This window comes from Patiria miniata, unplaced genomic scaffold (assembly GCF_015706575.1).
Source record: "Patiria miniata isolate m_02_andy unplaced genomic scaffold, ASM1570657v1 HiC_scaffold_6, whole genome shotgun sequence".
Classification (NCBI taxonomy): domain Eukaryota; kingdom Metazoa; phylum Echinodermata; class Asteroidea; order Valvatida; family Asterinidae; genus Patiria; species Patiria miniata.
Window position 1 is genome coordinate 14346335 of NW_024037073.1, and position 21338 is coordinate 14367672.

General features: G+C 40.6%; 1 protein-coding gene across 1 annotated transcript in view; it reads left to right on the plus strand.

Annotated features, from left to right (window-relative positions):
- LOC119742607 (cap-specific mRNA (nucleoside-2'-O-)-methyltransferase 1-like) overlaps positions 1 to 15997 on the plus strand; it is a 29565-nt gene extending 13568 nt beyond the window's left edge. The window contains exons 9-20 of the mRNA XM_038218725.1: positions 853 to 949; positions 1759 to 1891; positions 3520 to 3699; positions 4761 to 4875; positions 5371 to 5439; positions 6805 to 6939; positions 8106 to 8231; positions 8716 to 8807; positions 11339 to 11455; positions 12359 to 12471; positions 13422 to 13530; positions 13944 to 15997. Coding sequence (XP_038074653.1) covers positions 853 to 949; positions 1759 to 1891; positions 3520 to 3699; positions 4761 to 4875; positions 5371 to 5439; positions 6805 to 6939; positions 8106 to 8231; positions 8716 to 8807; positions 11339 to 11455; positions 12359 to 12471; positions 13422 to 13530; positions 13944 to 14079 — 1422 coding nt within the window. The 3' untranslated portion in view covers positions 14080 to 15997. The remainder of the gene's footprint in view (positions 1 to 852; positions 950 to 1758; positions 1892 to 3519; positions 3700 to 4760; positions 4876 to 5370; positions 5440 to 6804; positions 6940 to 8105; positions 8232 to 8715; positions 8808 to 11338; positions 11456 to 12358; positions 12472 to 13421; positions 13531 to 13943) is intronic.
- The last annotated feature ends 5341 nt before the right edge of the window (positions 15998 to 21338 follow it).

Below are 21338 nucleotides of genomic sequence, written 5' to 3' on the forward strand. Positions count from 1 at the left end.
AAAAGAAAAAGAGGCGCGAAGACAAAGTGGTGTAAATTTAATGAGTTGGGGGAGGCAAAATATCCCTGCCCCCCTCTAAAACTGACAAATCGAGAATGTATTGAGAAATACAAGCATTTTTTGGCAAAAAAAATTGTTTGCCCCCCTCTAGAAAAAATCCTGGCGACGCCCATGCCTGTAGACTCCATGCATGATAAGTAGATCATGCTTTGTGACCATCAAGAGCTCCCGTTTGTAGAACACACCTTGTGTGTGGTAAAGCATTCCTGACTTTTTGTGCAAACCATGAGGAAACAAAATAAAAAACAATCATGTGATAGGTATAGACAAATCCGGCGGCAGCCTTTTTCTGTGGTGGCCCCAGGCTCGTGCGAGTCACGCTTGTGGAGTACGCACACTCTCTGGGCTCCTTCGACCAATAGGAATACCACAATGCCAGTACGTCTCGTCTTTAAGAACACATGCAGCATGCGAGTGACACCACGGCAATAAAAGCTTCTAAATCGGGTCGCCGGATTCCACTGTTCGCAAACTATTTTGAATGTCAAATGTTTTTCAAAAGAGAGTCTCCCAAAGACCCATCAGTTTTTTCATAGACAAGATAAGTTTGCGGTAGCACCATGTGAATAAATCTCTTTTGTGAGTATGTGTGGTTCTGAAAAGAACCGGAGGGACTCAACGTTTCGAACAGTATGCTCTGCCCGTCGTCAGTCTAGAACCACACACACTCACAAAAGAGATTTATTCACATGGTGCTACCGCAAACTTATCTTGTCTTAGTATCTTTTCACCATGCAAATCTTCAAATCTCAGTTTTTTTCATGTTTCAGAAATGTTTTTGTTTATGCGCAGGGGTTTTCAGTGGCCGGTCAAGAGAACATTCAGGAGATACTCAGCAAGCAGTTACTACTGTGTCAGTTACTGGTCGCCCTCTCTGTACTCAGGCCAGGTAAATTCTTAACCAAATCTTTCAGATCTCCAAACTGTGTGGCCTTCTCATGAGAGCCAGTGTGTGAGGGACACAGTTGAACTGGTTTGTGCATGTAGTTGTGTGTATATACTGATTTGTTTTGGGGGGTTTTCCGTTGGAATCCCTCAGTCTCCTGACGACGGTCAGAGTATACTATCCGAAGCATTGAGTTTTTCCTGGTTCTTTTCATATATCATATCTGAGATGTTCTGAGATATGATAAATACAAACTTTTCGGTCCAAAAGTCAAAACAAGTCAAAAATTATAAATTTCTAACGATATTTTTTCAACAATTTTACTTCATGTTTTTAGAAACACCCCTGTAGCTGTATTGTGGTAGTGTCCATGTCGTAATCAACGCCTTATATGGAAATTGGTGCGTGCGTCGCGCAGAACGCAGCTGTGCTCGTGTAGTGTGAATTTAGGACTATGAAATACTGACTCACTGGTAGTATTGCACATGCCTATGTGTGCATTGTGAACGTTCAACCAATAAACCGGTAACTAAAAGGCATCGGATTTCAAAGGAATCACAATTTCATGTGACACTGGAAAAGTGTTTAAGACCAGCCAGCCATGTCTTTATCAACCGTTTAAAACCGGCCACGTGACGGACTCTCGACCAATAGGAATGGGTAAACTGTCTTAGGTATTTATGAATAGCATTTTACTGATGCTGGGAGGTGCCTACTTTACTGAACTTGGAAACTAATAGGTTAGCCCTGGGCCATCACATTTGTTCCTAGTCCATTTCATTGATTGATTTGCATATTAATTGTCTTTGCAGGGGGTAGTTTTGTATGCAAGACCTTTGACCTTTTCACGCCCTTCAGCATCGGCTTGATGTATCTCCTGTACAAAGCTTTCTACCGAGTATCCTTGTTCAAGCCGGTCACAAGCAGACCTGCCAACTCAGAAAGGTATTGTTGATTTGTAATAAAAAACAATTAACATCAACAAGAAACAGAACTTAAAGGCATTATAGGGGCAATTCCATGGTAACTAACATTACATTTAACAGGGTTCTTCCATCAACTCTGTGCTGTTATTCTATAAAGAAGATCCCTTGAAGTTAAGTGTCTCAACTACAAAAAAGAGGCCAACAAATTAAAGTTTTGTTGGTTTGGCAATAAGTTTTTTATTGGTAACTCACGTTATAAAGAATGGACATTGCAAAAATGTTAATATCCGGCATTTGAAAGTTTCTTCATACTGTGCACTGTTAGTAGAATCTTGTCAGTGCCCTTGCATCATTAGGGTGTAATTTGTATGCTACCATAACAATTAATCAAAAAGAGAGTCCATCATGAAATCTCTTAGAGGGATATATTTCAGTAACTCACTTTACGGTAACACGTGCAAGTTAACACATGCAAGTTAACACATAAAAGAAACTATAAATAATCAAACAAAAAAATCTTTTTACATAGAATATGAACCTCTCTCTCTGCCTACATTTGACCCATATTCCATACCACATATTTTCAACTTTTCAGCCATGTCCACTTTTCCATGGAATTGCCAAAATGCAAAGTAGTTTTTTGTGCTTGTAAAGCTGACAGGTCATTTGATGCACCATTGGGTAGAATACACATACAGCAGGGTTTGAGGGGAAGAAGTGGGAATTACTGGTCCTGAGGTGTAGGTCAGCTTGACTACCTCCTTACGGGAAGAAGCCTCACTGTCTTTTAGTAGCCTCATTGTCTTGTCGATAACAGCCTTTGTAGATTTTGCATCTTTATTCAGCACACTTCAAATTCTTCTTCACAGCATGAAATAGTCTACTGCAGTAGTAACAAGGATTACAACAACAGACGGGTTCCGCAAAGATATAGACTACATGTCTAAAAGGCGGGTTCCAGAGGGAATTTGTGGTGCAACCAGAAAAAAAATATCGCACCGCAGTGAGCTGGATAGTCCCCGGGATGACGTCACCTGGGCACGTATCGTTTTTACTTCCCGGACATGCGGCGTAATCGGTCAATGACGCGCTGCAATTTCATCATGAATATTTATGAGGTGTAGTAATAGGTTCTAGGGACAATTTCATAGAACTGCTTAATGGTTAGCAGAAATGTTGTGCTAACTACATGTCCATATCTGGAAAAGCTGTGCTTACCGAAGTGTATTTCAGATGAGCTAATGGTTGCAAGTGCATTGCAAATTTTTTTTTTTAATTATTTGTGGGACAAATGGTCTCTAAACACTGATGATGATGATGATGATGATGCATGACTATTTGAAGTGAAATTTGGCCGCCTGAGGTTAGTATGCTCTTTGCTGTGCTTAATACTTAAGTTCGCCATTAAATGTGGATGCTCTGTAAGCAGAAAATTGTGTGCTTAGCAGCGCCATGAAACTGGGCCTTTGCAAAATGGTCTTTCATTCATGTAAAATTTCTAAGCACAAATTGTGTATTTGAAAGTTGACATGAATATGTGTGTCACAATGCCTCATTGTGACACACATATTTGACTTGGAATTTTCATTGATGTGAACCTCCCTCTTTCCCTCCTTGCGCCCCCCCCCCCCCCCCTTGGCTTCACAGGTACGTGGTGTGCAAAGGCATGCGGACGGGCGCCAACCTGATCCATGATTACCTGTTTGACTTGAACAAGGCGATGAACAGACTGAAGAACACCGGCCAAGACATCTTGGAGTGTGTTCCCCTGGATGTCATCAAGGCAGACGCCCAGTTCACTCAGTACATCAAAGACCAGAATGAGAGGTGAGGCTCCTTCATGGCAGTTGAATTTTCTTTCTACAACCAGTTATTGTAAATTTCCATAACGAACACGCTTCAGTTTTCAGCGGAATGGTTTTGTAAATTAGTCGTCTAAAAAATCCTATCAGATAGATAAATTCAACCAGTGAAGCAGCATCACTGCTTCCATGTATGCATGAAGCAAGGGCATGAATGTATACGGGCAATTCCACTGTTACTCACGTTACATTTTCGTAACGTGAGTAACCGATGTTGTGCGTCTTGTTTATCATACATAACACATTTTTCTGGATGTTATCTTTGCCGCTTAGGTAGGTCTAGGTCTACTCTATCTACCATGGGGATAACAGTTATTAAACCTTTTCAGTAAGGTAATTACAGCCCAAGGAAACTCAAAACTACATCAAAAATGTAACGTGCAGTGCATATGGCCGTAAACTACTTACAGCACTGTGCATTTACACCACAATAGAGTGGTTTTGCATCCAAATGGATCCATGTATACATACGCATACGTTTAGCTACCCATAACCGTTATCGACCATTCCATTGTTTGGCATCATATACGCGTATGCATACGCTTAGTCATCGAAACTGTTACCAATAAAAGCTGTAATGTAAAATGGCAGCCACCAATGCAAGCCTCGTATCTGCGGATAATCCTGCTTTGAAACGCAGACAAATGGCACATTATATGTTAAGCAGTTCATCCTCTTTCAATCAAATCTTACATGATTCAGTAACTTATAAAAGAGGGTAAAGATCGACAGTTTACTATGCATTTTGCATTGACGCACGATATCTGTGCCATGTACACGCGTAGTGGATAGCGAGTTGCATATGATGTCACGAGACCACAAAAACTGATGACTTATCCGGTGTGCTATTTATGTTTGCTGGCAAAAACCTCTCTAATATGCCCATTCGGTGATACAGTTTTGTTCGTCTGTAGTTCTGTATTTTGTAAAGTGAAGCAAGATGTTGTATGCTGTTGTTGTAATGGTAGAACAAACAGCAATAGTAGCTGTCTAATAATTGGCCAAATCTGTCTCTCTTCTGCACAGCCAAGCTCGAAGCCAAGCCCAGGGTCTTGCCAAGATCCAAGCCTTCGTCCGCAACACCACACTGATTGAGCCCAAGCAGGCTGATATGAGGGAGGAGTGCCTTAAGCTGTGGGGGGTAAGCATCGCCGGGCCAAAGCCTGTCAGTTTGATTCAATGACTCAAGATGCACTTGGAAACACGAAAGCTTCAAGATCTTTAACATTTATTTCTGACAATATTTAAGATTCTTCAAAAAAGCCCACAGGTTTCTTTTTTACGCTACGAATACAAATCCAGTTTCAAGACCCCAAAACTTGTGCATATGTTTTTTCCCCTGTTTCTCAATATGTATAGTATCCACTGAGCTGAAACTTCAACAAGTCAGCTATGCACCCTTCTTAATATTTTTAGCAATTTTGTTGCTTTAAAAAAAAAATCACAAAAAGCCAATGATCAGTTTTACCTTTAATGGATGTTGGGCATCCTAAAGAGTCACAATAATGTAGGGAGTTCCAATTGTGAATGTTTGATTTACCGTTCAAAGAGCTGTTCATTTTAAGAGCTGTACTACATTTTCCAGATGGCATTTCGTGATTAGTTTCTTCTTCACCGTTTTATGCTTATTCCGCAGGTACCAGGTGAGACGAGGTCCACCCCCAAACTTCCAGACCCGATGACAAAGTTTAATCAGCTCAATAAGGTCAGAACTGAACGCTAAGTGGCCTTAGAGAATCTTGTATGGTTGAACTTATTGACTTTGGCGTTATTTCCATGAATTCTTCAGAATTGAAGCAGTAAGAAATTGATATTATCCAAGTATGAACCGAACACAGTGGCGCACCCAGGATTTGGCTTAGGGAGGGGGGCTCACAAGTTATGAATTATTTTCAAAAAATGTTGCCCAGCTTTTTTGGTCGCAGAATTATTTTTTTTTTTTGGGGGGGGGACTTTTTTTACATTGGTGGCGCCATTTACACCCCTATTATACTACTCGAAAAAAGGCCACATACATAATCACCACGGTTAAATCGTGGGACTAAAATTAAAATTTACCCAACAAAAAAATCAAATTGACAACCTCTTTGGGGAGGGGACCTCAAGCACCCCCCCCCCCCACCCTTGGGTGCAGCATTGGCTGAATGTTTCCAGCAGGTGCCATCTTGAGCTGTAGATAAAGTGTTGAAACACTTACTGAATGTTCCAATAAAAAATACGACAACCAAAAAGAAAATTCTGTGCCTATCAAAACTTTTGGCGGGTTGTTAATCACATGTAATTTAGTTATTTGCGGCGCTCAAAATTGAAGTTCCGTTCCATGGTAGATAGAAATTCGCTTGCACAGTCACACTATTGTGGCATTATAACGGCTTTTATGTTTCTATTGACAAGGATTTATTCAGGCGTTGTAAAATGAACGTTTCATGTTCCTGCAATGGAAAGAATAATTTCATTCTGTGACACATGCAATGTTCCATTCCATAAGGCTTCACCTCGTAGAATGGAACATTCCATCTGTCACCTCGTGACATTATTCTTACCATTGCACTCATAAACATTCGTTATTCATTAGTTGTATAGTAACTCTGGCAAATGATCATTTCTATATTCTACTTGTTATGCTAAATTGAGTAGATTTGGAAGAATTCCTTTATTTTATCTCTAAAAGACTGTTTAACTCTTTCGCTACGGAATTTAATTTACCTTTTTCGTCCCAACTGGACGTAATTAAAAGCTGAAAATTCCGCCGAGCGTCGATGTGGGCGCCGCCATCTTGAAATGTATCTCCGTAAACAAACTGCTCACAATAACCAAAAGCGCACCCCGGCCAGACGGAGAGCCGCTGGCAGCGGCTCAAACTAGGGTCAGAGGTTATACGATATAAATTATGTAGATATGGCCCACGTCATGGGGATACCCTGTTTTTTCATAGCGACGCAACCGAGCCGCTGCCAGCGGCTCTCCGTACGACCTGTACAATTTGTATGGGCCGCTGTCAGCGGCTCGCCGTAGCGAAAGAGTTAATAGAAGGTTGTGGTCTGATGTTTCTGGTCATTCTCTTCACCAGGATGACAGTATCGAGTTCTTCCATCATCCCCCCACGGTGCTGGACAGGGAGAGCCTAGGTAGAAGCATCCGTAGTATCTTTGACTATCGCTGTATGGTGTCTGGTGGAGAGAGGCTCTTCATCATCGGTATCGGGGTAAGACACTCAAGTCACAAGTTTCAGTGATGTAAATTTTTGTCCGGGAGATTTTAATTCAGTATAGACCTTTATCATGCTGCCACCATTTCAGTCATGTTCCCTGTAACCAGTAACGGTACTGAATGATAGTGTGTTTTGTGCAAAAAGGAACCAGACTATTTTTCCTTCCAGCCTTGCTTTGGTTACGTTGATTTGAATGGGAAAAAATCAAGATGGCCGCAACATGATCATGGTCCTTTGGGTTTTGCCCTTTCGCGACGCATTTTCACAAACTCTGCGTACTCTCTGCTGACTGAGAGATACGTACAAAATGTGGATGGGACCAATAGATGGGACTTCTACACTTGCAAGCTGGAGGTCATGGGTTCAAGTCCCACCTGATTGAGCTTGCCAATTTTTTTCTCGCAATCTCTAGTACAGCACCGAGTATGCAGTGCGTGTAGAATTACATCAGCTTAAGTGTAAAGCCCAACATTGAAGCCTCAGACTGTTGCACCCTCTAAAACAGAAACGATTTTTGAGACTACTGTTTATTATCAAAATCAGTTTCCGTTTGTGGTTTATTTGAACATTTGTAATAAAAAAACCTGTATCCGCTAGCATTGTGACTTTGGGCGTGATCCCTGGCTACATGGGATATACAGGTTTATGGTTTCTGACTAGCGTCCCTTGAACAAAGACATTGACAAATTGCGGATCCGCCAATGTAGGACTGGATAGCTCAGTTGGTAGAGCACCAGAATGGCAATCTGGAGGTTGCAGGTTCAAATCCCGCCCCAGTCAATTTTCTTTGTTAACCTTTGTAAAAAATTATTAACAAAATCATAAGACGACTGGACTCACTCACCATGGACATCACTAGTAGAAGTCTCGGTCAGTAAAGTAAAGTCTCGATGGGTAAAGCAAAGTAAGGAAAAAATTCACCCTTAATACCTTCCGAGTTCCTTAAAAACCACCAAAATTTGGAGACTTTTGCAGGTTTCAGGAAAGAAGAGATTAGCCGCCTTGGGATGTACGGCCCTTGAAAGTTCACATACAAAAATGCGCCATTGGTTTCCAACACACCAGGAGGATGGTGGAGGATTTAGGATGGATTGTAGCAAAATAGTTCTTTGAAATTGGGCTTGACGTGAATATTGATTAATTGTGTCATTGTGGGACAGAGATCACATGTGTTCCAGTGGGACGGCAGGCCTGGCAGCAAGTGGAGCAAATTGCAGCATTGTAACCTACGGCTTCCTGGAGACACGCTGTTTGAGGCTGAAATGATGGAGGAACTACGAGGAGAGGTTGGTTGGGATCATAAAGCCATAATTATTACCGAGAGCTAACTCACTGTACACAGTGTAGCCTGCTGGGCGACACCATGTTTGCACACAAAACAGAGAGCTCAACAATTTTCTTGGGGTTTTTGTATTGGTATTTGTGTATCTACATTTGTGATGTGATCAAGCTAAATGAGTCTTTTGTCTGGAATTTTCATTTGGAGATTCAGGCCAAAATAGGGCCACTTCATCACATCACTTCATCACATCTCTTGGTGTTCCGACTTCCATAATTTTTGAACTAAAGATGGTACCAGCATGCGGTTTCCACACAGCAGTAATGCTGAGATTGTGCTCTTTTCAAACCTGTAAAAAAAACAGGGTTAACAAACGACTCATTTAGATTGATCGCATCACATTTGTGTTTGAAACTGATACGTGAATAAAGCTGATATCTTCAAAACTTCCAAAGTCTCAGATGATCAGAGCATTCCACTTGTTTCCTCAGGGCTATGGCCAGAGAAGGATGTGTGCCTTACACATGCTGGATGCTATGTGGTTGGGAGGTGAGGATGTCAGGCAACTTCATTTCACTGAGAGGTAAGAGAGACACATTGCGTGTACCTGCCACTGTTTGATGCCGTAGGGGTTAGGATGCAACCATACCTTGCACTAATAGCAGACTTCTGCTTGAGTCACCAAACATCGAGTCCGAGTCCCAGTCACCTATTCCGAGTCCTGAGTCATGCAGAAATACATGTTTAATATGTCAAACACTATCAAGTTTGCATTTATGCAATATCAAGAATGGACGCTGCGGTACATATTTCGATACATTGATTTCCCAAATCAATATATCGGAAACAAGCCAGCCGCACGCGCTGTGTATGTACATCACTTAGCTGCGTTTCCTCTGCACTGCACTGACTGTATCGCTTGCTCATGAGAGGATCGTTTTTCAAAATAATTTACAGTTACATTGTTGAAAAAAAAAAAAAGTGATTTGTAGTAATTTTGGTTGAATCCCGAGTCACGCAGGTCGAGTCATTAACCCTTACTCTCTGAGGGTAGTTTACTGCATGTCAGTTGGTTATGCCAATGCCCTCCAGCTGCAGTTTATCGGAGGATACTTTGATGTAGCAGTGAAGGCTCCAATTGGCAGGAGTTGGAGGCCCTGGAGGGTGCCTGATACTGACCAGCTGGGGGCACTTGATTGTTATCAGAGGACTCTCATTGTTCTCTGTGGCATGTATTGGAATGCCTGTCCAGTTACCCTTGAAATGATATGGCAGATATTGGAGGGCCATGCAAAAAACATAGGAGATTTTCTTGAGGCACAATTGGCATGCGTTGGAGGGTCTAGTAGGGTAAGGGTTAATCATCGTGAATCGAGTCTGAAAATGGGACTCGAGTCCGAGTCCAAGTCATGAGTCGTAAAAGTCTGACTAATAGCCATTCTGAATACTCACAATATAAACAAGAGCACATGGCAGGTCTCACCAGTTTTCACGACGACTTCATGCCAAAAGTAATGTCTATAACACCCGCGTCTATCCATCAACAACTCGACACTGAAATAGCCTGCCATTCCATCCTTCATCAATGCCCCCAAATCTAGAACAATTCAAACATGCCATCCCTGTTTTCTGTGCAACACTAATATCCCTCATGGCTCCTCTGAGTGGATGCAACTGGGTCATTCCTTGCCAACTGTCCTAAATTTATGAGAATTTTTCTGGTCACAAATTTATTTCAGTCTCCATAGTGGCTCCGTGCAAATTGGATGAACCCCCCCCCCCCCCACACACACATAACCATTTTCCAGACAGATATCTTGCTGCAATTTTGAGATGTAGTCATTTAAAAGTGAAACAATCTCCAGACACAACAGAAAAAGTGAAAAATAGGGGCTGGGATCGTATTTTTCAGGGGGTCATACCATACCTTAAAGTGATGTCGGCAGCTAAATTTTTTTCATAAGAACCATAGAAGTATATTTAAAAAAAACCTTTCATCCTAATTGGAGTCGGTGACCTGACAACCTCATTTTGCTAGAGAAACGCTGGTTAAAATACAGATACTTTGCTGTATCAAACATTAGACTGATCCATTAAGCCTTGTCCACTGCGCACGTGGGCCACACCACTTGTTCCTCGCCAAGACCTTCCTCCCTGTTTCAGCTCTTTGTATCATGCGAAGGTGCAAGCATGTCGGACTATTGTGCAAGCATGTCGGACTATTGTGCATGCATGTCAGACTATTGTGCATGCATGTCAGACTATTGTGCATGCATGTCAGACTATTGTGCAAGCATGTCGGACTATTGTGCATGCATGTCGGGCTATTGTGCAAGCATGTCAGACTATTGTGCATGCATGTCAGACTATTGTGCATGCATGTCAGACTATTGTGCAAGCATGTCGGACTATTGTGCAAGCATGTCGGACTATTGTGCATGCATGTCAGACTATTGTGCAAGCATGTCGGACTATTGTGCATGCATGTCAGACTATTGTGCATGCATGTCGGACTGTTGTGCATGCATGTCAGACTATTGTGCATGCATGTCAGACTATTGTGCATGCATGTCAGACTATTGTGCATGCATGTCGGACTGTTGTGCAAGCATGTCGGACTATTGTGCATGCATGTCAGACTATTGTGCAAGCATGTCGGACTATTGTGCATGCATGTCAGACATTAATCGCCAGCATGATTGGACACAACACCATAGGTCAAGGTTTAATGGATTGGTCTTTTGCCTTGAAGGATTTTTTTTTAAAAGAATGTCTGCCCATTTTCCATTCCATGAATACAAGGATGGTTCATGCACCACCCGAAAGAACATTTGAATGTGAATTGATGCTTTGTAACAAGAAATTCAAGGCGTTAATTTACAAAGGTTTACCAACTTTGAACTCCGGTAAATTTTGAAGTGAATGTTTGGTGAAAGCAAATTGATTGACATCTGCAGTATGAACAGGTCTAAAGTTGAACTGGTCTAAAATTGTATTAAAATTCACGTGTATGAATTCTGATTTAAAAAACACAATATTTTGAAATTCAAATGTTGTGCTCAAGGTATGTTCTTGATTGGGTGGTGATTTGTAATTGGGATTTGTTTGTCACAGGATAACCAAAGCCGAGCTGTTTGTCAAGGCCATCCACAAGCCCACCAAACCCACCCTCACTCCTCTCAGAGTCAAAGAAGTCTTCAGATTTGAAGAAATTCACAAAATCTTTGACAGGTAAGTGAAACCCCAAAATATGCAATCTATGATTAATCTATAAGCTTCAGAGCAGTGTCCAGAGTGAATATTTTTCAAGTTTTAGGAGCATTGTATTTATGATTACCTTTTTCCCAAGGGGCAATTCCACGGTTACTCACGCTACATTTTTGATGTACTTTTGAGTTTCCTTGGGCTATAATTACCTTTCTGAAAAGGTTGAGTTAACGTGAGTAACCAAAGAATTGCCCCAAGGCTTTTTTGGGGGGCAGGGATTGAGGACCCTCTCAAATCCTCAAAAAAACTTTGGAGGATTCGAGACAAAATTCTGTGTACTTGAAACTTGGTAGGTGCATCGAGCATCATTTTTGTAACAGTCGCTGGGCTACAGACCAATCCAGTCACAGAGTTGCTGTACACTCACAGTGGCCCCCATTAATGGCAGAAGCACTGTGTCGGTCACTGTTTAGAATAACTGTCATGGCATGGTGGTTGTGCACAGAACATGTAGCTGACACAATGCTCCCGCCAATGCTGAGGACTACCGTGAGTGTAAAGCAACTCTGTTCCCAGATTGCTCCTTACCTTCCTTACTCCTGAAAATCCTTCAAACCTCGATGTGGGTTTTGGTAGATTTGGGGGTTTTAAGATCTGTCTTGCTTGAGACAGTGTTGAATTTGTTCGTGAATGATAACCGAAATACAACAACAAGTAGCTACAGATTACCCCTTTTCCCCTACTGCTAAAATACAAAGTTTGTTTACAAACATGACTTTTCCTATCAGATTTTACATCACACTACAGCCAGCGCTCTTAGCAATCTAATATACCAGTGAAGACCTGTAAATTAAAATGAACCTTGTAAAGATTGGAGATTTTTAAGCTCCATTGATGAATTTCCTCAATATATGTTCCACTCGACAGACTGGAATTCAAGCAAGTGAAAGGATCTGGAAGGCAACAACGTTTGTGCTTCCGAACCAACACAGAAAGACACTTCATTCCCACCGGTGTCTGCCTGGTCAAAACTATCAACGGTGAGTTGAAAACGTCCGGCAGCTAACGAAACAAGTCTGGCACAATTAGGGGTCAATCTCATGGAGCTGCTATGCACAGAAATGTGCTGTAAAGCACAGAAATATGTGCTAAGCATTTATGACTATACGGCTGATTTGTCAGACAATCAGCTCATTGCTTTCTTTGCTTGTTGACAGCTGATTGCCCAACAGTTATTTTCTGCTTAGGGCCCTAAGCATCTTTTGATCACTATGAACCAGGAATATCTGAAACCTTTGTTTTCCTTACAAACTGTCTGAATAATGAACAATGGCGAGTATATTTAAGACATTTGGTCACAGATTCAGACATTTTTGAATCCCCTCAATAGTATTTCAGACATTGTGAATGTCTGAAATGTAAACCTGTTAAAACCACTTACATTTCAGATGTTCTGTTAACCTCAAAATATCCCGTTAGCTCAGTGGTCGAGTGGTAAGACATCTGCACTAGAACGCAGGAGGTCGTGGGTTCGAGTCCCACCCGAGTGATTTTTTTCCAACTTTTACTCGGGAGGTAACACACACTGAGTATACAGTGTTAATACGTCGGTGATGGGCAAAACCTAATTTGATTTACATCACCCCGATGCAAAATTCCATCTTATGAATACTCAAAATATCTGAAACATCAGCCTATCAAAAAAGTGGCTATTTTAGGTTTCAGAGATTTCGGGCAACCTACAACTAATTATCTCCAATATATTCAAGGCCTACTTGGGGATGAGGACAATGTGTTCTAACCAAGACAACTGGCCAACCTTGATCCTAGTGATCCAGTGATCCTAGTTGTTGGAAGCAACTTGTGGTTGCCTGCAGAGCAGCTGAACAATGATGATGATGATTGTTCACGTTCAGACATTTTGTCCAGAACAAACATGCGTTTTCAGATATTCCTGGGTCATAGTGTTGTAATCCCATTTCCCCTCCAGATCCATGGACGATGCACTGGAGTAGGACTAACCAGAGGAAATACTTCTACAATGCAAGCACTCGGGAGTCCAGGTTTGATTGTCCACCTGACTGCATTGCATCATTCAAGTAAGTCACCGTTGTGGGTGTTGATCAGTGATGTTAGGGGACAAACACTGGGAATGTGAAATTTACAATACTTGACTGCTGTGATTTGGGTCATTGATGTAATACTAGGACCCATACTTAATTTTGAGTTGCTACTTTCTGTGATGCTTATTTCTAAAACGAACATTTTGTACTTGCTAGTGATAGAGTTAGAAAGGTTTTTGTTTTTCAGTATTTAACCATTTCCAAACTGATCGCAGATTATTTTGAAAAATCCAACTTATTTCCATTCTACTATATTTTCACTCTGACTTGTGGCATCTCCTTTGGTCATAATTACAAACCCCACAGTTTTCCAGCGGAAAAAAAGATTAATTATCTTTGATTGAAATATACCAAACTTGAATCTTAAATTTGTTTTTTTGTACTTGTAGAGCTTGCCATTTGAACAGACTTCAGTGGGTTTGGGAGGAAGGGGTTCAGATCCACGAGAGGCAGTTGCAGTATGACCAAGAGAAGCTATCCAAAGATGACATGCTGGACCTGGTAAACAGACAACGGGTGGTGTGAACCTTGAACCATCCTCAACCAACGGAAAAAAACAAACAAAATTGGTCATGTCAACTCCATGCAAAAACAGTCGACGGGGCTGGTACATGTATATTAAACCAAATCATCAGGCTACAGTGCATGCCTGAACTGGTTTAAGCACGGATGGCGTGGAGTACGTACAACCAATATTCATCTGACTGTTCACCAGCCCGTACCATCTTCCAAGAGGAATGCACCGGACTGTTGGCACATTGCTCCAAGGGAGCTACCAGTGTCCTTTTGGTCGCATTCATTAATTCTCATTGTTGAGGGGGCTTGTGTGCATGGAGACCACAAGCAACCAGATAATCACCATGAACTTTATTTCTCTTCAAGGAGAGATTTCCAAGGATACTGCGTGAGGCCAGGAGAAAATGATATGCTGGACTTGGTGAACAGACAATACATGGTATGAATCTGGATCACCCGTTCCCCCTCCCTTCCCCCTCCCCCCCCCTCCCCCCCCCCCCTCCCCCTCCTCCCTCCTAAAAAAAAAATGTCTTAGATGTTAGCCGCATCCAAATCTCTTGTCAAGAGCCGTTATCTAGTTCTTGGACAATAACACCCATGTGGGCACATGCTGACAATAGACGTAGCCGCAGCTCTAGGCGCCTGTACCAGACACGGCTTTGCATTGGAAGGATTTTAGGGTCAGGTCAGCATGTTGTCACAACTTTGTCTCAGACTCTTTGGATTTACAAAGCATTGACCTTTTTTTATGAAGGGTCTGGTGATGAAAATCAAAAGCGAACTTCAGCTGCCCGATTCCTTCACCAAAAAAATGTCACCCTCTCAAACTTAGATTCAAAGGTTTCTTGACGAGATCAGCATGGTGTCCTCACCAAACTATTTTCAGAAGTACATGTATTGTGAACAGAAGCAAATTTGTTAATTTCAGTGCGAATGCTCTGTATCGAGGCCAACATATTGAATGTTTCAAGACAGGGCTGTGCCAAATATATCAAATATTCAAATTTCCAGTCATCAACTGAATATCCCGATAGCATTTTAATTTTTTTCATCGATTCAAATATTCGAAAAAATTTGAGCGGTATTGAGGAGATCATAAAAAAACATCAACAATGTTATATTAATCGTATAAGTTGCGTGGCTGTGCTGTATGTCAAATCCAGATTTGGAAAGCCACTTTTGCCAATGGTTTGAGAGCTTCCATGAGGACTATTAGCTCAAATTGCATCTCTAAACAGGTCAAATATCAGCCAATCCACTCCCTGTTCTTAATATTATATCATTTTAATAAGTTCTTTCACAATTTTCAACAGGTGCAGACGCACGCAAATCCTAATCTGTGGCCACTTTAGAATGGCGCATGTTAAACCTGATCAGCGGTTGTTTGAATTTCAAATATTCAATCAAGTCCAAGTTAGAATAATAGTGCACTAAATTACTCGAAAATGCACAGCACTATTTCGGGTGTATGCAATAAAGGTGTGATTGGACTGCCAACTGATATTCCCATCGACAAAAAAAAAAGGGAGGAAAAGGAAAAGCAATACATGAATGTGGGCAAAAATGATTTCGTTGTACAAACAACCTGATTGTCGCCATTGACGACATGCCTCCTAAAGGAAGAAGAGATTTCCTAGAATACTCTGTGAGTCCAAGTCACTCATTTACATTAAGGTTTTTTTTTAATTTGTCGTCAAATTAAAAATTGTAACAAAAACTAAGACCATTCTTAATTGATCCATTGACCTAATAATAATAATGTGTCTTAATAAAGTGCAGGTATCCACTAGTATTGGTGCTAATAAAGGCACTACATCATTATTACCCTGTTCATTGGGCTAATGAAAAATTCAAAATACCATCTCAGCTCCCTGGGGAGTATACAGCTCGATGCTGCCATTTCGGCGCAGAGCAGCTAAAATCAACCACAATAACCATATCTGCCCTCAAAGCTACCCATTTACTCCTGGGTGGAGAGAAGCAATGAGTGACAAAGTGCCTTGCCCAAGTGCACACGCACCATAGCCGCAGACTGGAATCGAACCCACAACCTGCAGAATTACTCGCAGACCACGAATTCAATGCTCCAGACCACGAGGCCATGTCACTCCACAAATATAATAATTACCATAATAAATATCAAATATTGAAATATCAAATAGTTACCTAATAATGATCATAGGCCTGGACTCACAATCCTGGTTCCGATTTTGGAGTCAATTCTTAAGCCTAAGGCTGAAAGTGGGAATGATTAAAGAGAGGAATTCGGAGAAAGACTTTCCTCCAGATTAACCCGTTACAAGAAAATTGGAGATAGCAATGATTGCAAATTGGACCAAATTCTTGTTTTCTGTTGCATGTCAGGCGTAATTGTCATGAAAAATAACATCTTGCATATTTTTTTTGCAAGTTCGTTAATCTAGAAAATTTAGGATTTCATAGGTATCATTATTTGGTCGAGTTTTTCTCATAGTAGTGTAAATTAACCATGCAAGATGTATAAAGATTTGATTCATTTAAGGCTGTTCATAGCAATTTTTTTCCATTTGACAGCTAGCCACAGTGATTAACTGCAATGCTGTTGAGGTATTAACATGGAACATTCTAGGTTTTTTTTCTCCAGTTAACAATTTTTTTGGTTGGCTTCATCAATGGTACAGTTCATGATAAGAATTTCTTTATAGTAAGTATTTCTTTCATTGCGATTGTCTCAACATAATTATACTTGTGAAATAATTTGGAGTTTAAGGTCTTTTGAAAACTTGCCACTTTTTTAAATAATTTGAAAATTTGACATATGAATGCCTGGTGTGTAGAATGCACAGTGGAAAATTAGTCTGGTGCCGCAAATTAATCGTAGAGTACCAATGAGGCTTAGTCTAGTAACCCATATTCCACCGTCCTCTTGGGGTTTTTTTAAGCGTGTTTTGATGTGTTCCTTTTAAGCTTGCCAACACTCAACAAGAAAACCAACTCTAACACCATTGACACTTTCGCTTGGCTAACTTCCAAATCTTATCCTCCCTACAAGAAAACAAAACTGCAAAACAAGAATATCAGAGATATATATTTTTTTTTCAGTTACCTCCAGCCATCTTCTCGCATTAGCCCCGAAAATTTTCCAAATATTTTGATACATATTTGGTCTCCTGACCACCTTTAAAATAAGAGGGAAAACAGTTTTATATGTGTATAACAGAAACATAATATAGCTTTTGCATGTGATGCAACGTATGTTTCAAAAGTTCTTTTCTTCAGTTCCATGCATTTTTCTTTTGTAGTTTCCCCTAGTGTGCAATTTTTACATCTTTTTACCAACTTTTTTGTTTGTTTTTGTTTAATACGTTTCCAAGCCATCACAAGTGGATGTCTTAAATACTAGAACAAGAAGTCCCCAAGTGACTAGTATAGAACACATTATACATGGAAAATGGAAACAAAGTTTGTTTGTTTTTGTTTTTTTATTTTGTGGGACGGATTGAGTAGTATGGACAGTGCATGTTATATATATTTTCAAAACATCTAACTCCACTTCATTCATACTTGCGTTTGTATTGTTGGGTCAAACCAGTTTGACTAGTTTGAGCTATAGACCAGTACGAGCATGCTATCGAGACATTGTGCTAGCTGTTGTACAAATCAACTTCCCCATGACAGATTAACTGAACAGAAGCCAGCACAATGCTTTGGCCATTGCAGGGGGCCCTCTTTGAGTTTACAGTGACAGTGTGCTCGCATTTGTCTATATCACTAGCATGGCTTTTATGTTGCAGTCGATAGGAGTTTATGTGACCATAAAGGCCAGAATTTCAATGCTTATAGCGGCATGAGCATGAAACTTCACGGTGTGTAAAATCTCGGTCCAGTGTCATGGAGTGCTTGATGGCAAATGTTGCAGAGCAAATGTATGTGCTTGGACACAGTCAGCAGCTAAGGCACAGTCATAAACAGTGTTTGAGTGCATGAACATTGCATGACAATTTGGCTAGTAGACTTTTTGCCGAAATTTCTGTACTCAACCATGTCAGCGGCACTATGAAATTAGCCCCTGTTGAATTTGCTTCATTTAAGGAAATGCTCTCGGCATACAGCATTGCACAGAAAAAATGTGATTAGTAAAAGGGTCAATTATTGGTGCACAATTGTTGCCACATTGATGCCTCCGTCATGTGGTACATACGATCCTTCCATGGTCTTTCTGTCGGAATGCTTGCAACTTTCAATGTTTCACGTTGGACAGCCTCTCAGATTTACCCATTTTGTTCACTGTATCGTTCAGTGTTTCTCTCGTTCCCACGTCACATTCCCAAGACTGGTTTGTGAACCCAGACCCGGAGGGTAGTGACCGACATCTGCCGGGCAGATTAGTCTCAGCATCCGTGATTTGCAAATGCAACCCCCCTTCCTTCCTTCCTTCCTTCCTTAACCATGGCACGATACATTCATTTCAAAGAAAACCAATTCATGTAGTGTGGTACATCCATCACGGTGACTCACTCAGTGCTGAAAGGAAGAAGGCAATCTTGGTGGTTTTTTTTTTTTTTCCTTTTTGGGTCCCCTCCCCCTTTTTGGTAGACGCATTACAGATGAGACGTCACAGTGCTAGCGTTGTATCCATGATCCGTGCGTGGGAAACCTGTGCCACTTCTTACTTCGGAGTGTGGGCTGTAAATGTTGTCTTCCATTAGATAAGATCTTTTTAGGGCCAAGGGGATTTTTCACACTAACTCAGTTTGTCTGGGCCCCGGGTATTATGACTAGATGTCAGGGCTGAAATTAGGGCTAGATTGTGCCCTGGTTTGGGGACGAGTTGACCCAGAAAGCTGCTGAACAAGAAAGACTTGAGTCGAAACCACTTGATGCAAATTCCAGAACTCAAAAACAAGTATCTCCTGTACAATGACATCTAAACCAAATGTTCAGAAAGTTTCTCATCTGGAACTGTATTTCTTCTGACACTACGAAGTTTGTACTTTGGTTCTATGTCTAAAAAAAAAATGTCGCTGAGCAGAAAGTCCAGAATTTGTCAAAAAGTGATCAGGGGGCAAATGATTCCAAATTGCCACCTATTGCTTAGCATCTTATTTTATTATGCCATTTGTCACAAATAATGCAAAATAGTGCAAAATTACATAGACAGAGTGGCACTTATTTTGTTAGCTGTTGACATTATAGCTTGGCTCATGCTCTCATTTGTTGCATGAAGAAAACACTTGAGATAAAATGCAAAAATCATGCCATGATCAAAAATAATACAGTTGAGATGATAAAGTAGGATTTATTTCTTAAGGCCCAAGTACAAGTATGGAATATGTTTTGTTACAGACTGGACTGTATTTTATAATAGTAGCATTGTTTACTCAGATTTTTAACTACCTAGGCGTTAACTGTTTTTTATTTGACCTTTGAATGTTTCACTTGTCTTAGTTTTTGCCTTGTAATTATAGCATGCATGCTTCTGTGTTTGTATTTATCTGTTGTTGCATTGAATGGCGGTGCATAAAGAATAGCTTCAAAAGCACTTTTGAAGGGTACTGTTTTGGTAGCTGCCAGAAGTAGTTTACTTAAAAATATTACAGTAAAGTGTCACAAGTTTGTTTGACAACCCAATCATGTTCAGAGACTGGTAACGTTTGGCAACAATTCTAATCAATCAGACGGGTATATTCCGTTGTCATATTTCTTTCAGGGGATTTGCTAATCTGGGCACAATTTTTTGGGGAGCTGCCGTGTTCAAAATATCATGCTTGGCAATTTCCTGTCCTAAGCAAGCCAGCTGAGAACTATTTACTGGCAATATCTGCGTCACCTGCTAATCATGGCTGATAAGCTGATATTGCGAAGCAATCTGTGCTTTACAACTCCTGTTGAATTTGCCCATGGATTATTTGCCAATTAGAAATTAATTGTGATTTCAGGTTACCTTATTTATCAGGTGTCTGGGGGCGCTGTGGTCCAATGGATACGGTGTCAGATTCATGTGCTGTGGTACGTGGGTGCGAACACTAATGAGGAACTTGGTGTTTGTGCCCTTGGGCAAGACACTTTACCACAATTGCCTCTCTCCACCCAGGAGTACAAATGGGTACCTGTGAAATACCTGTAAAGGTAGAGACTAAATGGCGCATGGTCTCGAGCTGCTGCAGAAAAAAAAAATGGTCTCGTTCCTGATGAACAGGGACAGTAATTGTAAAGCGCTTTGGAACCTTAGGTATAAAGTGCTATGTAAGCACCACATTATTATTGTTATCTAAATCAAGCTTAGAATTGTTGACCAATTTGACGTAGTCCTCTCTTTATAATGCCAGTCACATCTCATGAGCTCAGTTATCAATATTTTGCAGTTTTGGAGAAAAATTTCACGCTACAGCAATCTCTGCATTGTGCAAACGGTACCAGTAGACCTTGTTCACGAGGAGCCATTTTTGATCGTGTTCCCTGAATGTATTTTGTAAGTTGTAAACTGTTGAATGGATGGTGCCAGACTATTTATGCGTTCCAAGCCTCACAATGAATTTGTTTTTAAATGTGGCTTATAACATTAGGGTATACATGTATTTAATCACAAATTTTTGATTATTCATCAGAGCAGACTGGTATTAATTTGTAATGAATCCTTATTTCATTGCTTTCATTTCTTCTCACAAGTTCCAAAAATGAATAATTTACCTCGCTTCAATTTAATATGGCCGACTTGTGAATAAAGCCTATCAGGCCCAGTTTCATGGTGCAGCAAAAGCAGGCATTAGGCCTATTACTTGTGCTTCAGTTAACAGTATGAGAGCAAGTCATATGGCCTTTTTACTGTGAACAAAACTTTTGTCTCACCGGTTTCACAAAAATGACCATATTGGGAGTAATAACAGTGTTCATTGCATTATCATCAATAGTCTATGCTTTTGTTTAATAATGCATTGTAATCCAAATGCTGCCTGTGTATACCATTGTATATATTAAACAAGTGTAAATAATTTTCAAAGATGCAAAGACACACAGTGACAATGATGAAGATGAAAACTCAACTCAATAAAGTGATCTGCAAGTATGATTTCCAATCCGAGTGGCTGAATTTGACTCTGTGGTGATTCTGTTTCGCACTATTATGATTTTAATGATTTAGTTTGTCAAGTTGGACCAATAGTAGGGCAGATATTTGGGAGAAATTTTAGGGGGAATCGTGCCTTTAATGATACAAGCGTGGCATTTGGTACACTAGTCAAGGGTATGAAGTTGATTTTGAAAAAAAAAATTGTCAAATGATTTGACAT